The 20,357-nt window shown below is 38.4% G+C and overlaps 2 protein-coding genes across 4 annotated transcripts; one reads left to right on the top strand and one right to left on the bottom strand.

The window, feature by feature from the left end:
- Positions 1-7,390: 7,390 nt before the first annotated feature.
- LOC113344674 (putative F-box protein At3g44060) lies at positions 7,391-10,081 on the bottom strand. Of its 3 annotated transcripts, none has more exons than XM_026588602.1 (3): positions 8,728-10,080; positions 8,290-8,380; positions 7,391-8,014 (listed from the first exon to the last, which is right to left on the bottom strand). In XM_026588602.1, the coding sequence occupies exons 1-3, from the start codon at positions 9,463-9,465 to the stop codon at positions 7,989-7,991; spliced, it is 855 nt and encodes a 284-aa protein (XP_026444387.1). In that variant the 5' UTR covers positions 9,466-10,080; the 3' UTR covers positions 7,391-7,988. The 3 variants fall into 3 exon arrangements, with proteins under 3 accessions (XP_026444387.1, XP_026444385.1, XP_026444386.1); XM_026588600.1 differs by having other exon boundaries at positions 8,216-8,380; positions 8,728-10,075; XM_026588601.1 differs by lacking the exon at positions 8,290-8,380 and having other exon boundaries at positions 8,728-10,081.
- Positions 10,082-10,169: 88 nt separating this feature from the next.
- Positions 10,170-12,578, top strand: LOC113344675 (tropinone reductase homolog At5g06060-like). The gene is made up of 5 exons (XM_026588603.1): positions 10,170-10,339; positions 10,504-10,711; positions 11,094-11,310; positions 11,414-11,520; positions 12,184-12,578. The coding sequence occupies exons 1-5, from the start codon at positions 10,221-10,223 to the stop codon at positions 12,370-12,372; spliced, it is 840 nt and encodes a 279-aa protein (XP_026444388.1). The 5' UTR covers positions 10,170-10,220; the 3' UTR covers positions 12,373-12,578.
- The last annotated feature ends 7,779 nt before the right edge of the window (positions 12,579-20,357 follow it).

The following is a 20,357-nucleotide window of genomic DNA, read 5'->3' as shown; positions in this document are numbered from 1 at the left end:
TTTGATGTCGACTTGAGAAGTTTCGTACTGATCGTTCGTTCACTTGAAAATTGTTTGAAATCTAATAGTATGTGTGAGATTACTATTGTCATCTTCCACGAGTGTTTCAATGATTGATATGAGAGTTTAGAACAATTACTTATATTTGGAAACAACACAATATGCGAACTGTATTGTTAATGATTCAGGTCCCGAACTCCTGTTTGCGTACCTGGTATGCGAGCGGATTCACATGAGAAGGTCCGGAACTTCTGTTTGCGTGCCTGGTATGCGAAGGATTTACCTGAGTTAAGTTCGGAACAAGGACAAGGTGCAGAGCTGGTTTTTGCATACCCATTTGTGAACACAGTAGGTTGATTTCTAAAACCGGACATGTATGATTCTCATACTCATGAACTGAAAAATTTATAAATTAAGGAACGAAATCTTTGCAAACCGTGGCTAATGTTCATGAATTGATTCTTGTATAAGTACTTTGTACAATTATGAATTAAATAGTTTGTTTCAATTGGTTCATATACATTTATATTCAATGATGAACAATTGAACAACTATATTTAAAACACAATTAAATTCATTTGATTATCTGATCATCATATTTTTCCTAGAAGTGTTGGATGAATAAGGCTAAGACAAAAGTGTTTATATGGTTAACTTCTGTTAACTATTGTTGATACAACTCAATATACACGTTTAGGTATGGTTACCCATATCTAAGTAAGTATATTTCAGTTGTGTGTAACAATCGAGATAAGACCATCTAACGGTGGAGAGATATTGCTTTGGTTTTAAGCAAACTTATCTTGAATCTTAAATCAGGAGTTCATCTAACGGTGGATATCAATTTCTTTGTTACTAAGCTAAACGTATATTTGATTGTAAGCAACCTTGATTTAAAAGACTATATAAGGGAGAACTCTAGCAACTGGAAAACCTAATACCGACACTTTCCTGTGCCTAGTTGCAAACTAGGATCGATTCTCCTTTAACCAAGGTTTTTCCAAAACCATATTAGGTTAACGACTTGAAGACTTCATTTGGGATTCGTGAAGCCAGATCCAACTATTTTCTTTAAAGTTTTGTATTCCGATCTTACTTTTTCTAGCGTATTGAGTTTTATCTTCTCTGAGATTTACTCGAGATGTATTTACGATAGGTAAGATTTAAAAATTAATCACATAATTTCTTTGACTTAGACTTTCGTGATTCCGCAATAACTTCTACTACTACCATATAGTTTAGTTATTCTGAGGTGATTGATATTTCTATGTTGTTCTTCGGTAATTAATGTAAGATCGGATTATCAATTGGTTCATGTTCACCTTGATTTATCATAAGACGGAACAAAAATAAAGAATAAACATTTTTGTGGGAGACATATTTGTTTATAAGTCTTCGACTTTGGGTGGTAGCAACTCTTAGGCGTGGGTGAGATCATCTAAGGGAATCAAGTGCGCATAACCGACGTGGTTCTAGAGGCGTAAGGAACGCATTTGTACCTTAATCTGTGTGAGACTTGGTTAGGGCTCAACTAAATTCCAGTCCGAAGTTAACTTGTAGTAGGCTAGCGTCTGTAGCGGCTTAATACAATGTGGTGTTCAATCTGGAACACGTCCCAGGGTTTTTCTGCATTTGCTCTTTCCTCGTTAACAAAATTTTTGGTGTCTGTGTTATTTTTTTTCCGCTTTATATTTTTTTATATAATTGAAATTCACAGGTTGTGAGTTGTTCAATAATTTGATAAATCTGACCTTGTTTGTTGGATATAATATTGATTGACACTTGGGCATTGGTCTTTAGTACCGTCCAAGTTACTTCTCACATATATCAGGCTCATAGATTTCTATCTGTTTGATTTGATGATTGTATTGAGAAATAGATATATAACTCTTTGATTTCTTTCTTGATTGATCTAACTTTATAAGTTGGTGCTTTCGAGATAATATTCGAGTTGGTCCATACAAATTACCGAACGAAATATTGGGTTGTGTTGTTAGACCCCCGCGTTTTCACTTAGTAAAAAGATCATCCAAGTTCTTCTTTGATTCAATATAGTTCACTGCAACTACTCCCTTATTGAGTAGTTTTCTTACAATTTGATATCTAAGACTAGCATGTCTTGAGTTTCCATTATAAGTCTTGTTTGAGACATTATAGATCGTAGCCTAATTATCACAATTAATCACAACCTATACTTCTCTATTATATTATTCAATTCGTTCACGGATAATAGTACTAATTTCGTAGGCTCTAATAGTTTCCATGAGTCTTTCTTAATTCTTTTTTATAAGGACTAGTCGGTTATTTATTTCATCGCCCCAAATATTTCAATATTAGCAGCGATGATGCGTCAATGTAACTCGCTGTTCAAACAACTATTCAGAGCTTCTTCCATAATGGGGTCGAACCGTAACTGGATATCCCAAATAGTTTTTAGGATTTACGCTTGGTATTTCTTCAATAATCAACTGTAACACCTTTGGAAATCGAGTTTACGATTGGTAACTGATGAATAACCAACCGTAACTCCAAAAATCATACCCTTTTTTTTTGGTTTAAATGTATTTGATGATGATTATAAAAAGAAAAAAAAAAACTGATTTTGGTTTCGTTTTTTTAGTGATTAGGTTTGAATAGATAGGAGGGAGATTTAGTCCTTTTAGAAATGAAAGGGTACTCTAGACCTTTAACATGACACTAGGATACCCCTAACCAATTTGGTAGACGTTATTATCATGGTTCATCCCCTACAATAGAATCATGGGCCCTATAACTTCCTAGAACCTCTTTATCTTATCCACGAATTATTCGCGGACTATCCGAACACGCACTAGTACGCGCGTTTTTTACGCATTATTATCATATTTGCGATTTTTGTAGTATTTCCGAATAGTTCGTGAACTCTACGAATTCACGGATTATTTGACGCATTTATTCAATCCAATTTTATAGTGATTCCATCTTATTCATCTTATCCTCTTATGTACATGCTTGTTGGTGATTATGTTCCACGATTTTTGTATATACCATTTCGATCCTCGTTTTTCATACCATATACAATAAAAAATCATAAATAACAATAATTAAATGATTTTTAATACATGGTAATTCCCAAATAATATTTTTATACAATAATATATGACGAATTAAGATATGTAAAACGCATTAAACACGAACATACACATTTTTTTTCCTGAATCACGAACTATCGATCGTATATTCAACCATTAACGAGCGCACTTTTGCCGACCCGAATTTTAGCCTCCCACCGAATTGATAACTAGGCTCTTGGTTGGGTGACCTCTTCTTTATCGAAATAAGTTTCCCTTTTCTCTTTAAAAAGAAAAAACTTTTAGGGTACGTGCTTATGGTAGTCATTCAGTATCCAGGTGAACCGACTTCCAGAAGGTTTATGGATTACAAACGTATTTTCGAAATCCGAGGGTATCTATATAATCCTCACCTATAATTAAATCCCGAGCCTTCAGTATTTGTTGCGCTCTAAGTTTTCTGCTACACCTTGGGGAATAAATTTCTAGGGTTTTCAGAATGGAATTCGCCAGTTCAACACCGCCACCGCCACGTCTAATCACGAGAGGAAACAAAACACTACTAGAAGATATTGATCGAGTATTCAGGACAGAAGAGGATGAATCTCTTCTTGAAAAAATTGCTGCGATGGATGTCGATAACTCAGATCCATCGCATGTGATGGGGGAAGGAGGTGTTATCGAATTTGGTATGTCTGATTTCCCCAATAGATTCGCAGATGATTTTGATGATTTAGATATCAGTGAAGTGGAAATTTGGCATCTGTTTCTGTTAGAAATTAGAGTTTCTCATAATCTTACAAAAAAGGAAAAAAAAAATTGTCGGGTTGTTATTTTGTTTCTGCAGGAATTGATGTTAAATACTTTTTTTTTTAAAACAGAGTAAGGGAGGCTCAGAGGAGAGCAACCTACTCCAGATGTACAACATTGGGATCAACTGTGCTAAGGCTAGCACCATGAGGATCCCTTAACAAAATATTAGAGTTATTACATTTATCTTGAGGAAGAAAGTTTGGACTGAACTGTAAAGCTTGCAAAAATAAATACAGATTGGAACCTTTCCAGTTTAAGTTTTATAGTAAGGTAGAAGAACTGGATATCCTAGCTAATTTAGCAACATTGTTAAGTTGCTGGGAATCTAGCTTTATGAGTCTTCCCAAGACAAAGTCTATTACTTCAAAATTCCTAACTTCATTCCTATAAGTCCCTTGAAATATGTGTTGAATTTATAGTTTGTAACCTTTCTGAATGGCATGTAGAACATCTTCCTCTTCTGCTGCAAAGTTAATTTTGGTCTTTTTCATCTCCTTTCCCCAAGTCAGTACTATGTGAGATCTTCTGCTGGCTCTGCTGAGTCCAGTTGATGGGTCTTTAAAGTTCCTTGCTCCCCTGCACTGCCCTGTGAAAGATAGGGCCACAAAAGCAAAGTTAGTATAGTGTGATAGATCATTATTAGCCATATTATTATTAACTTCTATATTGTGTATGCTAATAGTGATGCCAAACTTATATCTAGTGTTTGTATTAGGACTGCTGTGTCTTAGGTTCTGATTAGTGGTATTGTCCTGATAATAAATGTTGTTTAAGATATGTCCTGGATTGTGAATCACTCTGCTATAGGTGCATAGGTGCTGAGTGATTTTCAGAGCAGTTGCAACAACATTATGATCTATGTTTCTGAAGACCAGATCACATCTAGCTTTCCATATGAACCAGAAAATGGTAGCAAAAGTAGTATTCCAACTAGCAGTGGGATTGTCAGGGAGGAACCAACAGTTGAACCAATCATGAAAATATCTGAAAGCAGTAAAGGGTTGATGATTTCCCCAAAGAGTTTCCTCCATACATAAGAGGAAGCTGGGCAGGCTAGGAGAACATGAGTAATGTCTTCAGAAGCACTATTGCAGAAGTTGCAGATAGGATCAATGTAGTTCAGAATACCAGCTGACTTGGCATTAATTGGAAGAATACCATGAGCACACTTCCATATGAATAGATGAATAGCTGGGGTAGTGTCTAGTTTCCATATTTACTTCCATGGAGTTGTATGGGTATGACTAACATATTTATCATTAATCTGTCTGTCATAAAGGGCTTTGACAGTGAATTTCCCTGTATGGGTTAAGATCCATTGTATAGTATCCTCAGTATTTGGGTAATGGTTTGTCTGGAGGATAAGATTTTGGATGTCCTGAGTGAACCGGAGAGTTAGAACATTATCATCTCACTCTTCATGGGTATTGAAAAGTTGATTGACAGTTTTCAGGCTTGATGGGCAGTGAGTTGGTTTTTGGAGTATGTCAGGTAGATTTTCAATCCATCTATCCTCCCAAATGTGTATGTTAGTGCCATCTTCTATTTTCCAGATATAATATTTCTGAATGCAAGAAATGCCTTCCAGAATTCCTTTCCAAATCCAAGAATCAGTGTTCCTTGGCTTGATATCCATTCTTATGACTTATTGGTTTGGAAAATGAGAGGCCTTCATGGTACCAGTCCCTAGGGAGTTTGGTGAATTTTTTGAGATCATAGCCAAATTGGAGTATTCCATATTTTTGAAGCCCAATCCACCTAACTCCTTTGGTTTATTGACAGCATCCCAAGAAATGTAGAATAGACCTTTAGGTTTGTCTTGATCTTTGTTCCAAAAAAAAAATCCTTTGTATAGTATTTATCTCTTTGCATGTGCCCTTTGGGATCTTGAAGCAGTCATTTGGTAAATGCTGGAGGTTGAGGTGACAGTTTGGATCATAGTAACTTTTCCAGCTGTCGATAGAGTTGATTTCCAACCAGCAAGTCTGAATTTTAGTTTTTCAACACAAGGCTTGAAAGCCTGAATCTTGCTTTTGTTAGTGAAGAGAGGAGATCCCAGATATTTGTCAGAAGTGTTAATCCGTTGAACCTTCATTGCAACACTTATGTTGTCTGCAATGCTTGGAGCAGTATTCTTGTTGAATAAGATTCCTGATTTGGAGAAATTTATTAACTGCCCAGAGGAATGACCAAAATCTTGAAAAATCTTGATTAAGTTTTTACACTCTTCCATATTAACTTGCAGAAAATCATGCAATCATCAGTAAAAAGTAAATGATTGATTTCAAGTGCTTCACTGCAGAGTTTTGTTCCATGTATGAGTTCTTGAAATTTAACATTAGTCAAATATCTAGATAGAGCTTCCACGTAGAATAGAAATAGGTAAGGTGAGAGGGGATCCCCTTGTCTGAGGCCTCTAGTAGGTTTTCCAGGAGAACCATTTACAAAAACAACAAGGTTGGTGGTGGATATGTACTGATGGACTAGACTACACCATTGGGAGATGAATCCCATTTGTCTCATAACTTGAATAAGAAATTCCCAATTAACCCTATCAAAAGCTTTGGCCATATCAATCTTAGTGCCCATAGTACCATTTGCTCCATTTTTCCATTTCCTTGTATTCATATGGTGTATGAGTTCATGTGCTATGGCTATATTGTCACAGATTTGCCTACCATGAATGAAAACTATCTGAAAGGAGATATAAGGTTTGGTAAAAGAGGTTTTAGTCTTTGAGCCAGGAGTTTAGAGATGATTTCGTAAGTGGTATTGCATAAGGATATTGGTCTGAAATGGGAAGGGGTAGTAGGACTTTCTGTTTTGGGGATGAGGGAGATGAAGGTAGAGTTCATTTCTTTAAGGAGGTATCCAGAAGTAGAGAAGTTTTGGATCATTGTGATGATGACTTCACCAACAACATCCCAATTGGCTTGGAAGAAATTTGGTGGGAAGCCATTAGGACCTGGAGCCTTGTCACCTACCATACTAAATAAAATATTTTCGATTTCCACATCATCAGCTACCTTTAAGAGGTTGTTATTCTCGATGGTGGTGATAGTGATGGGTATGAGATTTATGAGGGATTGGTTGATGGTTATAGGTTCGTAGCCATCACATACTTACGGGTTTGTTGATATGTATAACTGATATGAGATGATAAATTTTACTTATGCTGTTTGGGATCTTGTATAGCTTCTTTTAAAATTTTAATTATGTTTTCGGGTCCTGTATTTGGTAATTTTAATTAGGCCAACTTGCACCAAAACCTGAGCATGTTTTAACAAAAAACTTCAAAGTTTGATCTCAGGATTCCCAGCATCACATCCTTCCACTTCTGCAATATCAAACAACGCGCAGTAGTAGAGATGCGAGTTTAGAAGCAGAGCGGATACGTTTTTACCGGTCTCTCTATTGAATCAAGATACCATTAACATGCTTTAGCAAAGGCCCATTGGGCCATTCACACAATCACCATGCACATTGTGTATCCTTATTTAGGCTCAAACGATACGGCTACCGGTACAAGCAACATTTGGAGGTCTTTTGGATTTCAATTGACCACCAAAATCAACCAAGAAATCTACCTCAGTTTGTACAATTTAGATATGGATGCAGACACAACAGAATTAAAGCTAAAGGATAGAATCCTTTTGCAGACAAAAGTTCTAAGATGCACAGGAGCACAGTCTTAATAAGCATCCAACGAAATCCCTAATAGACATCTCAATCATTCTTTTTCACAAAAGAAGACAAATCGAAGAAGAAAAAAAGGAAAAAGGAACGGAAAAAACCTCAAACTACTAGATGTAGGAAGGGAATTCTTTTCTTTTCGTTATTCGAGTACAAGATCACCTATTTCCAAGGTTGAAACGACATTTTACTTTGACGCTTGAAGATGCTGCTGGAAGTGCTCTAACCTTATCTCTAAATAGTTTCATTTGTCTCACTCCATCTGGCGAGCCAATACTAGCACGGAAGGATAGAAAAATTCTCCTCAAATCCTTGGCATGTTTTAACAAAAAACTCAAAAGTTTGAGCTCAGCATCAGATCCTCCCACTTCGTCAAAATTAACATACTTGAGGTGAGACAACATCCCCGGCGATGAAAATCCTGCTTCCCAATTATTTCCAACGTCCGCTAAATTTGACTACATCAAAACAATGACAACAACCAATTAGGTCACTTGGTGACAAAGAATAATATTACCATACAAGAAACCCTTTGGAGGTTCCAAAATTGTTCCACAAAAATAAAAGTCGCCAAATGAAGAAAAATCAAAAAACATATATGCAGTATTACAATTGTCGGAAAGACAAATCGAAAAACATGAAGTTGGGCTAAATGTTACCTCCTTGGATCTTAGTAAAACAAAAATAATACGAGGAAAAATCTTGAGTAAGTATGTTATAGCCCGAAAGCAACCTGTTGTAGACCACATATCCATCGACAAGTACTGTAGATTACATAAGCGAGGTGGTTGACTGTCTAGTAACTCAGGTGCTTGGGAGAGAACCTAGAGAAACAAAAGAAAATTCTTCAATAATGCAGCTAAAACCAAGACTACTCGAGAAAAGATGAGTAATTTTTTTTTTAATGGCATATCAACTAAGCCATACTAGTTTGTAATAACAAAACTTTTGAAGATATTTTATGTCAGCTCTCCTCATCCTGGACTCGAGTAAATAACACAAAAAGGACTTATATCTTGACAATCAGAAAGCATTGTCCTAAAAGCTAAGAACCTTTTACAAGTAATGAAAGTCGGGTAGCTTAAGCAACAACACCTTTGGCCTTCATAAATTTGACATTTCTGCAAATATGTTAAGATGTTTATGCATGGAAGAGAGGAAGTACCCATACCTCGAGGAATCCAGATGATAACCCCATCACTTTCACCATGTAATTCGCTCGTAGAAAATTCACTAAATGTTTAGCATATACTTTTTCTTCCTCCGAAGGACAATAACAATATGCTTCTGCATTCTCTCCGAAAACTCTTTCTTTGAGCACTATCAATTCAAAAATTACACTGGATAGAAGAGGACAGTTTTCAAGAGAATAATGTTGTGTCACGGAAGACCTGCACCAGAGGTCTTTCAGATTTGGAGCTGTCAACTTGATAACGTTGGGCAAACTACTGTGAAATCGCTTGTACACGAAATTCTTGAGGGTGAGAGAATTAACAGTCAAATTTGGTATGTCACAATGATATAGTTCTAACTTTTCAAGAACTGGACAACTTGAAAAGAGCTTTTTTGATAGTTCTTCATTCGAGATCGCAACTCCATGAACCCACATAACTTTGAGCCGAGGTAAATCAATTGATTTTGGTAAAATAACATCTGTACATCTCTCTCCGAAATTCACCTGCAATTCCAACTTAGTCAGCGATTTGCAATTAAGGAGTTGATGAGGAATCTGAAAAGCTGCAGGATGACCTTGACGGATTTGTAAATTGATTTCTTCGACATTACGCATAACAGCTTGAACAATCCATCTTTTAACATTTTTCATCACAATATCCTCATCCTCATAATCGCTGAACCAATCTAGAGCAAATCTGTGAATATCAGATTCATTGCGTAGAATGAATACCATATCCACAAAATCTATGAACTTCTGATCATGTTCTTTGCCACGAGGAAACAAATTCCTCTTGATGCTTAGATATGGGATAGATTTCCAGATATGAATCCATCTTTTGGACAGAACACTAGTTTGGACTACATTTTTGGTGTGATTGAAAGAGAGGATATGGTGAATTAGTTCTTCAGGTAACCTACTGATTCTATCTTCCCCATTGGAATATGGAGATGCACTTCTTGTTCCTTCCAGTTTTCTTAACCTAAACCGAACAATAAACCTTAACGAACTAAAAACAAAAACCCCAAATTAATTGTACATAAGAACCCTAATCTCCAATTTCGCAGTGAATGAAGCAGAAACAAAAACCCTAATCCCCAATCTTGCAGAGCCAAAAACTAGTTTTACAGAAGAACCCTAATCACCAATTTTACAATAAATCAATCAATCTGAGCAGAAACAAAAAACCTAATCTCCAAAAAAACTCCAATTTTGCAGAGCCAATTTGTAATTGAAAACCCGGAAGAAGTAAAAAAAATACCTTTGGTTGTAGAGTAAATCTTCAGGTGCAATTTGAATTTCTTGAAGTGGGATTTGGAAGAAGATTAAAAGCTAGTAGATCCATTGTCACCGGTTTAGCTGTGAATTGAATGAGAAGATATTGCCTAATAAAGCAAATCTCGGTCATAATTTTCTAGGCCCATTGGGCCATTCTAAGAATATATGAACAAGAAACGTGTTCAGCGACAGAGAATAGAAACTAGATAGCAATGGAGGTTGAGAAAGTAGAGAGTAGTAGCAGTAAGAAGATTACAGTTGCTGGAGGAAATGGAAGATGGTCTCTCAATGGAATGACTGCTCTAGTCACTGGTGGTACTAGAGGAATCGGGTTTGTTCTTCTTCCACCTCCTGATATTCAATTATTTTTTTTCCCTTGAAAGTTAAAATTATTGATAATTTGATGGAAATGTAATAGAAATGATTTTTAAATGCTTTAATTGGTAAACCCTTTTTGTGAATTGAGAAGCTATTTCGATTTTTGATGTGTTTTAGATATGCTGTTGTGGAGGAATTGGCTGGATTTGGGGCAAAAGTACATACTTGTTCAAGAAATGAAATTGAACTTAATCGATGTTTACAAGAATGGAAGCAAAAGGGTTTTCAAGTTACTGGCTCTGTTTGTGATGTTTCGTCTTCAGAGGGTCGTGTCAAGCTCATGGATTCTGTGTCTGGTCTTTATAACACCAAGCTCAATATCCTTGTAAGTGTGTGTGATTCAAAATTATCGCCTCAAATTCTTAAATTGTTTACAATTTCTTCAATTAAGTATACAGAATTACTCAATTTATCGGCTCAAAAAATTTAAACTTTGTTTAATGTAATAGTTACAAGAGTATAGGCATTCATCATGCTACAAAATTTGTCATAAAACTAGTTAGAAATGGAATGTCAGAAACCACGCACATTTGGTACACACGGTGCATTGTGATTGTAGATGCTAGTCTTTTACTTCGACAGGTTTCCCATCCAATGAATTGGGCATCCACAGGGGATTCATTCTGGCCAAATCTAAAATGTACATGTCTTCTTCTGCGAATTTGTGAAGTTTCATTATGTGATGTTGCTTGTACGACTCGTATCAGGTTAATAATGTTGGCACAAATATAAGAAAACCGTCGGTGGAGTACACTGCTGAAGAATACTCGAAACTGATGTCTACCAACTTGGAATCCTGTTACCACCTATGCCAACTTGCACACCCGCTTCTGAAATCTTCAGGGATGGGAAGTATTGTGTTTATCTCTTCTGTCGCTGGTGTGGCGGCATTGGCTACTGGGAGTATTTATGGAGCAACTAAAGGTACATAATGTCGTTATGTTTCTATGTATGTTTGAAATTTTGTTTCTCTGTTTGTTGCAAAGATTTGAAGAGGTTGCCTCTAACTTCTGCCTCTTCCTCGTAGGAGCAATGAATCAACTCGCAAAAAGTTTGGCATGTGAATGGGCGAAAGACCACATTAGGTGTAACTCTGTTGCACCTTGGTACATCAAAACCTCGCTTGTCGAACATGTAACTTCTCCCCCCCTAAAACTTCTTTTTCTGTTTCTGTTTTTACGAGGAAAACCAAAGCGCAAAGAATAGTACAAAAAGGAAAGCTGGTACTACTACCATTTTCATGTAGGATGCTTTCAGAGAAACCTTTCACACTGTCAACTAGCCCCTAGAGAACAGAAAATCATGAATTTGTCTCTGAACTTAAACTAGTCGCAGTGTTGCATTGTTTGTCTAACTTATAAACACAGGACCCTTATATTGAAGTCAATTGGCTGGTCGTGCTCCCTCCTGAAATGCCCGAGGATGATACAGGACAAATTTTATGCTATGCACAGTCAATTTCAGTACCCATTTTTGTTCTGATATCTGAAATATGTGAACTGTATCAATATTTTGGGGGTGATGCATGTGACTTGTCAATTTGCACGAAACTGTCTCAGCAGATGACTTTGTCTGAGTTTCGTTCAAGTAATACTAGACAGTTCGTCTGTCATAGAAATCTTAGTTGGAGTGGGTCTCAAAGGTCACTTAGTGGGGTTCATTTTATGTTTCTTTGGTAACTCAAAAGAGGATGCACAACTCAGTTTTCTGTCTGTTTGATCAGCAATTTGCCATAGCCCCAAAATCATATGCAGCATTTTAACCCCCCAAATCTCTATTTCTGCTTTTGTTAATCAGTTGCTTGAAGACAAAGAATTTGTAGATAGAGTAATCGCCCGTACTCCTCTTCGACGAGTTGGAGAACCGCAGGAGGTTGCATCACTGGTTGCCTATCTTTGCTTACCTGCTTCCTCTTACATCACGGGGCAGACTATCTCTGTTGATGGAGGGATGACTGTCAATGGGTTTTTTCCAACTCATGACTAGTAACAGCGTAACTCAATTCAACATTACTACCCCTTTGGTCGGGTGAAAGCAGCTCAAATAATGTAAGACTATCAACGTCTGAAACATGTGAAATCTGTTATTTATGCCTGAATCTCTTTCAATTTGTCTGTGCTACTCGATTTTAACTGTCAACAAAACCTGATACTGACAATCAAGCACAAAGTTAGTTGGAGTTTGTGTTATGCTTAGATTGCTGCAAGATGTGCAACCCTTTCTTGTGAATCTCCTGATACTCTGTTAAGGAAAGAAGCTTCCTGTTCTTACACCTTCTCAACTAATAAAGGCCCAATTAGGTTCAGGTGCCAATAATATTGACCGATGCTGCTGCTTGCCTTGGAAAGTTGCATAACAAATGTCCAATAACTTCCTGTGACAACTCCTTGGTATTCCTGTAACTAAGGATATTGGATCTCAAAACTAGGTGAGGGTAATTCGGCAGAGGGCCAAAATTTAGTTGGACCTCAAAATATATTTGGCAATTCAATCAAGAGCAGTGTGCCTAGACCTAGACCGAAATCTGCAGGACTCGGAAAACTAGTTCACCCATATATCAGCACTGCTAAGCGCCAACTACTAACGTCTGTTCTGGAAAACAACGGTCAGGATTGGGGAACAAAGACGGTGGATAAAACATTTTGACAAAATTTTTAAAGTCATAGGATCATATGTTTACCGGAAGAAAGAGAGAGATTGGGGTTAGGGTTCCTCCGTTACCTGCAGCCGATTGAGAGAGGAAAGATGGCGGCAAGAGCAATCTTGAGAAAGGTTTCTCTGAATCCTCGAGCATTTTCGATGATTGGTGTAGATAGAATAAAAAGTATTATACCTTGGTTTTCAGTGGCAAAAGCAGCGGATCCCCTGGAACCTCCGGAGATGTTGAGTTGTGGCATAAACAGCTCAAAAATCAGCAGCAAACACTCCTACCACAAGAGGTTCTTGTAGAGGGATTGACAAGAGGTTATTGTCTAATCCAGCACCACCGCCGTGAGTCAGGAGGTGAAGGAATTATTAAATTCACAACCACTTCGTTTCATAAAGGGGGATTAACTAGTAGTGTTATGAGGAGATTAGCATTACCGGAGCGTCTAGGTCCCTATGAATTACCAAGAGAAGGGCGTGGTGTGTATTACCACACCCTCCAAGGCTGGATTTTCTCTTGTATAATCCTACCACTGGTGATACATCACCTTGGATTGAAACTACCGCCACTAGGGAAGTATATGAAACTGGAAAACATAGGCGCCAAATTGACTCCATTGCTCTAGGTCTTGAATGTCCATGGTCGTACATGGACTACTGGTTCACATAAGTGGAGAAAAATGAAAAATACAGATGGCCCACCGGCCGTCCATGACGGAGAGAGGTTTGTATTTGTGGATGGTCCGGTTTATGTTGATGATCAGATACATTGGCAGGTCCATCATGGTGATTTGAGAGATCATGAGCTGATACTTGGGATTCATGTTGGAAAGGAAGACGTCAGTTATATCCCAATTCCTGAACCTCTCAGTCAAGAATCTTCACGAAACGTACGGTGATGGAAGTAGATGGGAGAATAGCTATTTTAAAGAGTACATTAGATGAGAAAACTTCTTTGTGGACTCGTCAAATTCTATCCGAAATTGACAGGTATGGAGTCTTGATACCTTTAGCTGATGTATGCTCAGGTTCTTCCATTGTAGCTCTAACAGGGATAGATTTTCTCTTCATCAATCACATGGTCGTCTATCCTACTATAATCTAAAGACAAAGAAGGTATCTCCCTATCCCGGCCAAAGATCACTCATCTCTGACAACTTTGATTGGGCAAGGATAATGGAATTGTAGGCGCGATTGCATGGCCTTGAGACTGTTGTCCTGGATCAACTATGTTTCACGTCGTGTTTCCTTTATTTAATTTCAGGTTTTAGCTCTGAGTTGTCGAGTCATTCAAGTTCGAGCTTGTAGTAATAATAACCCATCAGAACTGAAAATTGTTATTTTGCAAGGTTTGGATGTATTACTTTTTGTGGTGATTTCCTTAGATGATCAGATGCATTGGCAGGGTTCCATTGTGCGGTGAGAACTGAGAAGGGCGTGTATAATATAAAACAGCATAAATTTAAGAGGTCAACCCATGTCATAAAAAAGTGAAAAGAAAATAACTGTGGTCCAGAAAATAGTACACTGCTACTACACTGAAAATGCTTTCAGCAGCATCTGAGAATGAGTATAGTTGATCGACCAACACCAATTTATTTTTCTTCATAATTCAACTTATCACAAATAAATCGGCAAGTACAGCAGGTTAATGAATTGTGCCTTGAGGATTTAATGAAGTCCTAATTAGGGCTGCCAATGGGTATCCGATTACCCCGAATAGAACGAGATCCGGATGAAATTGGACCCATTAACAATATCCGTAACGGACGGATAAAACCTTCAGGAACTGAAAAGCTTTCTTTCATAAGGAGGAAACCCACCGGGTAACCCTAACAATTTTTTCTCGACCCCATAACGTATTAGTCCCGGCTCAGTGGCTCCTTCCCTCGAAGCAAACGCCAACAATTACAAGAAAAAAAAATAGAAAAAGTAAGGAAGTAATTCTTCAATAAGTACCCAGATGCAATTTTGCAACAGAACGTGAACAATTTGTTAAGAGGTCACCCTTTTAATAGTTGATACATGAGGTCCCAAGTTTGACCCTCAAGGCTTTCACTATCGTAGAATTTAGTCAAGAATTGACGAAACAAGTTTGACAGACACGATTCACATGTCCGATTCGAATCGTATGATTCTAACAACCTTGAACATGATAAGAATTTAGTCGAGAATCAGTGAAACAAGATTGACAAACAAGATTCGTAATAAACACGAATAAGACGATTCTGACAAACTTTGAACCTGATAATCAATTTGACAAACACGATTCAAATTGGCAAACACGATTCGCTCGTCTGACTCGAATCGAACGATTCTAAAAACTTTGAACCTTGTTAAGGCACGTATTGATGCATAACCGGGATTCTCTCAGTCAAGCAATATCCATGAAGACTCAACAACCAAGTCTGGTCAGCAACAACAATATCCGACTAATAACATGGGATAGTTATCCCTATCTATGTTATCTTGATTTGAACTTATTTTGTGTATAAATAGAAGTGTTTAATCTCCACAAGTTCTGTGGAAGAGTATCTACCCAAAACAAATATCAAGTTCTAACTTGGTATAGGCCAAATCGATCCAAACACGCTTCAACCAAAAGAAAACACACCAGAAATATCCCTGAACAATGGACCAAATCAATCTTATGATCCTATTGTCACTGCCTTGAGTACAATAGAGAACATGGACATGGAAACTTTCTATGCTCACCTTCTCACCTATGATATGCGCTTGGAGCAACAACTTGCACTGTTGCAACAACCAATTGCGAATGTTGCCATGTATTCTTCGGGCTATTCCAGCAACAAACCAGATCAGCGGAGAAACAACAATCATAACAACCAACGACCCAACAACCAGAACAACTATCCAAGAAACAACAATCAAGGCTATCCCAAAAACAACAATCTGCAAAGTCAAAGTTCGTGCCAAATCTGCAAAAAGAGAAACCATACAGCTGATCGTTGTTGGTTCGTTATGAAAAAGACAACAAGGGTCAGCAGAGAACACCAGCAGCTTACGTTGCTCTTCCTGGTGGCCAAAATGAAAACAACTGGGTTACTGGACCGTACCACATGAGTATGATGGCTTAGAACAAGTTCACGTCGGTAATGGTAATACATTAAAAATTTCTAATGTTGGTAGTGCAATTTTCACAAAAAATTCAAGATCTTACATGTTAAATAAAATTCTCCATGTTCCACAAATCAGCAGCAATTTGCTCTTTGTTCGTCAGTTTTGTAAAGACAATAATGTATACTTTGAGTTTCACACGGATTTCTTTTTTGTGAAGGACATCAGCACGGGAGTAATGCTGCTGCAAGGGCGGAATAGAAATGGGTTGTATGTCTTACATGAGGATATTGACAGAATAAAGCCTAGAACATATATCTCCACTAGTCTTCCAGTGTGGCATCAGCGTCTAGGTCATCCGATGCTTCGCACGGTCTCTAAAGTTCTCCACAGTTATTCCCTTCCTGTTACCAATAAAAGTTTTGATTTTTGTCACTCTTGCCATATCAGTAAGAGCAAGAAACTTCCATTTCTTTCTAGCAAAACTACTTTTGATACACCTCTGAGTTTGGTTGTTTCCGATATTTGGGTATCTCCCATAACATCTAGAAATGGCTATCGTTATTACATGTTAATTATGGATGTGTTCTCTCACTTTACATGGGTTTTTCCATTGGTTCAACGGTCTGATGCTTTCCATTACTTTGTTCAGTTTCACAAACAAATTGAGAGCCTTACCAACCACAAAATAAAAGTTTTTCAGTCGGACAATGCTTTAGAATACAAAAAAATCACATCTTATTTGAATAACTGTGGGATACAACACAGGTTCTCCTGCCCTCATACATCTCCTCAAAATGGATTAGCGGAGCGTAGGATTAGACATGTCACGGAATCGGGACTAGCCTTGTTGTTCCATGCACATATGCCCAAGAGTTTTTGGTCTGAAGCCTTTGTAACATCGTGTTTTCTCATTAACAGGCTCCCAAAATCTCTCTCTGAGTCTCGCACACCACTAGAACTGTTGTTCCACAAAGTTCCAGACTACAGCTTCCTCAAAGTCTTTGGATGCCTCTCTTATCCATGTCTCCGCTCTTATAACTCCAACAAACTAGAACTCAGATCTCTGCATTGTGTTTTTATAGGGTATAGTTCTTCCCATAAAGGTTACATGTGTCTGCATCGTCCAACCAACAGAGTTTACATCTCTAGGCATGTTGTTTTTGAGGAAAGCACATTTCTATTCCAACCCTCCCTGCAACAGCAGCTCCCTGTGGTAAGTAACAACCAACACTTTCCTAATACATGATTTTTAGACTTACCAATTTTTAGCAGAAGGGTGGTATCACCTGCACAGTCAAGTACTCAGGAGGCACATCCCGGTTTGAGCAACCATTCTGATCTCCACACTGACTCGGCTAGCCCTGTGGTCAGCAGTTCTACAGAACAATCGGCAGCTGTGCACTCGGAAGCTCGGCCTCTCGATCTGCCTGCTACTACTGCACCGACAAATCTGTCAACCATCCATGCTCCTGCTGATGAGTCTGAAGTTGTTCTCTCACATGATACTTCCTACCCAACATCACAACCTACTACAGAAGATGGTCAGCTGCAGGGTCACTCAATGGTTACTCGAGCAAAGAGTGGTATTACTAAGCCTGTTCAGAGGTTGTGTCTTACTGCAACCAAACACCCACTGCCTGAAGATGACTTCATGGAGCCGACTTGCTACTCCAAGGCCTGCACAATCCCGGAATGGAGACAAGCTATAGACGCGCAGATTAATGCACTGATAAAAAATGGCACGTATACACTGGTAAAATATGAAAAGGGTATGAGTGTTGTTGGTTGTAAATGGGTTTTCCATGTCAAAAAAAATCCCGATGGAACTATAGAACGTCGTAAAGCACGCCTTGTTGCAAAAGGCTTTCACCAGCCGTGTACTATCAGATTGGTGATCTCACTTGCAGTTATGCATGGTTGGCCCATGCGTCAATTAGATGTAGAAAATTCCTTTCTCCATGGTGTCTTGGAAGAGGAAGTGTATATGAAGCATCCACTAGGGTATGTAGACCCAAACTACCCTGATCACGTCTGTAAACTCCACAAGAGTCTCTATGGTCTCAAGCAGGCACTGCGTGCGTGGTTCTCACAGCTCAGTAAACATCTAATTCAGTTGGGCTTTACAGGGTCCATTGCAGATACGTCTCTGTTTTTGCAACTCACCTCAACATCTATCACCTATGTTCTCATATACGTGGACGATATTATTGTAACTGGTTCAAATCCGAGAACCATTGATCAGTTAATCAAGGATCTATGAGTCGTTTTTGCGGTAAAAGATATGGGAAGTCTATCTTATTATTTGGGTGTTGAAGTTCTGCAGCAAGGGGACAAGCTGGTGCTTACTCAAAGAAAATATGTAGCCGACTTACTTAGACGCACCAAGATGGATGGCATCAAACCTGTGGCCACACCTCTTGCTGCTACTGCTACAGTTACCAAGCATGGGTATGTTAAGTTCGCTGATTCCACACTTTATCGCAGTGTTGTAGGGGCTCTGCAGTATCTCCATATCACCAAACCAGACATCTCGGTTGCAGTTAACAAGGCCTGTCAGTTCATGCACAATCCTTACATAGAGCACTGGGAGCTGGTTAAGCGAATTCTCCGGTATTTGAAATTTACCGTCGATTACGGGTTATCATTCAAATCTAGTCCTGACAGAACTTTGCATGCTTACTCCGATGCCGACTGGGCGGGTAATTTGGATGATTTCCGGTCCACCAGTGGGTACTGTATTTACTTTGGGGGTAATCTAATATCGTGGAGTGCTAAGAAGCAGAAGACGGTATCAAAGTCAAGCACTGAAGCTGAATACAGAGGGGTGGCAATTGCAACTTCAGAGCTCATTTGGATTCAGTCCTTGTTGACAGAATTGGGTGTTGGGCTATCTACTCCTTCCATTTGGTGTGATAATTTAGGGGCAACTTATCTTACGGCTAATCCCATCTTCCATGCTCGAATGAAGCGCATTGAGATTGACTATCACTTTGTACGTGAAAGGGTGTCTAACAAGCAGCTGCATGTTCGTTTCATCAGCACTAAGGACCAGATAGCGGATATTTTCACCAAGGGTTTGTCATCAGCGAGATTTCAACAACTTCGCGACAAGTTGAACGTTCGTAAACAATATGCTTTGCTCAGTCATACATTTCGAATTGGTATAGGACAGCGAGATTTCAACAACTTCGCGACAAGTTTAACAAACACGATTCAAATTGGCAAACCCGATTTGCTCGTCTGACTCGAATCGAACGATTCTAAAAACTTTGAACCTTGTTAAGGCACGTATTGATGCATAACCCGGATTCTCTCAGTCAAGCAATATCCATGAAGACTCAACAACCAAGTCTGGTCAGCAACAACAAGATCCGACTAATAACATGGAATAGTTATCCCTATCTATCTTATCTTGCTTTGAACTTATTTTGTGTATAAATAGAAGTGTTTAATCTCCACAAGTTCTGTGGAAGAATATCTACCCAAAACCAATATCAAGTTCTAACTAACCTGATAAGTATTTAGTCAAGAATCCGTTAAACAAGTTCGATAAACATGATTCATCGTGAACACGATTCACATATCCGACACGAATCGTCCTATTCTGGCAATTTTGAACCCGATAATTGAATTGTCTAGGCCCATCCAATAGATGAAGGAATGCTTTTCCGCGATACTCTAACGTTACTACGTTAGTCTGAGTGTAAACGAAAACTGACCCAAGTGTAAACCAATTTGATGCTTGAACTACCGAACTGAGTATAAACCAGAAGTGACAAGTAAAGAACAATGTTATGGCGCTTATAATGTGCTTAGATTGTTGCAAGGTGTTCCATCCTTTCTTGTGAGCGTCCTGAACCTGCGAAGCCTCCTGCACGTAGCACCTGCTTCACTTATGGTGACCAATTAGGACTGGTGCAATTGATGCTTTGAACCAACAATATGCTTTGCTCAGTCATACATTTCGAATTGGTATAGGACACGAGTATTACTCTCACGCGCTTCAGCGCAAATTGATAGGCATGAGGTTTCCACTGCAATCATTCACTACAGGTCAGGGAGTAATGGTTTCAAGATTTGAAGGCTCATATTTATTGTTGAGGGCAAGCACAAGTTGTTTACCGACACATTATCAAAATTCCAACATCCCTAAAAATCAAGTGAGATTACAGGACTCTAGTTACTATGCAACATTCCCGAACTAGTTTGAAAATTTAAAACAGGCACCTGAATGGCTGAATCTC

Source organism: Papaver somniferum, unplaced genomic scaffold (genome assembly GCF_003573695.1).
Source record: "Papaver somniferum cultivar HN1 unplaced genomic scaffold, ASM357369v1 unplaced-scaffold_79, whole genome shotgun sequence".
Lineage (NCBI taxonomy): Eukaryota > Viridiplantae > Streptophyta > Magnoliopsida > Ranunculales > Papaveraceae > Papaver > Papaver somniferum.
Note: the sequence above shows the minus strand (reverse complement) of the source record. Positions and strands in the feature narration are given on the sequence as shown.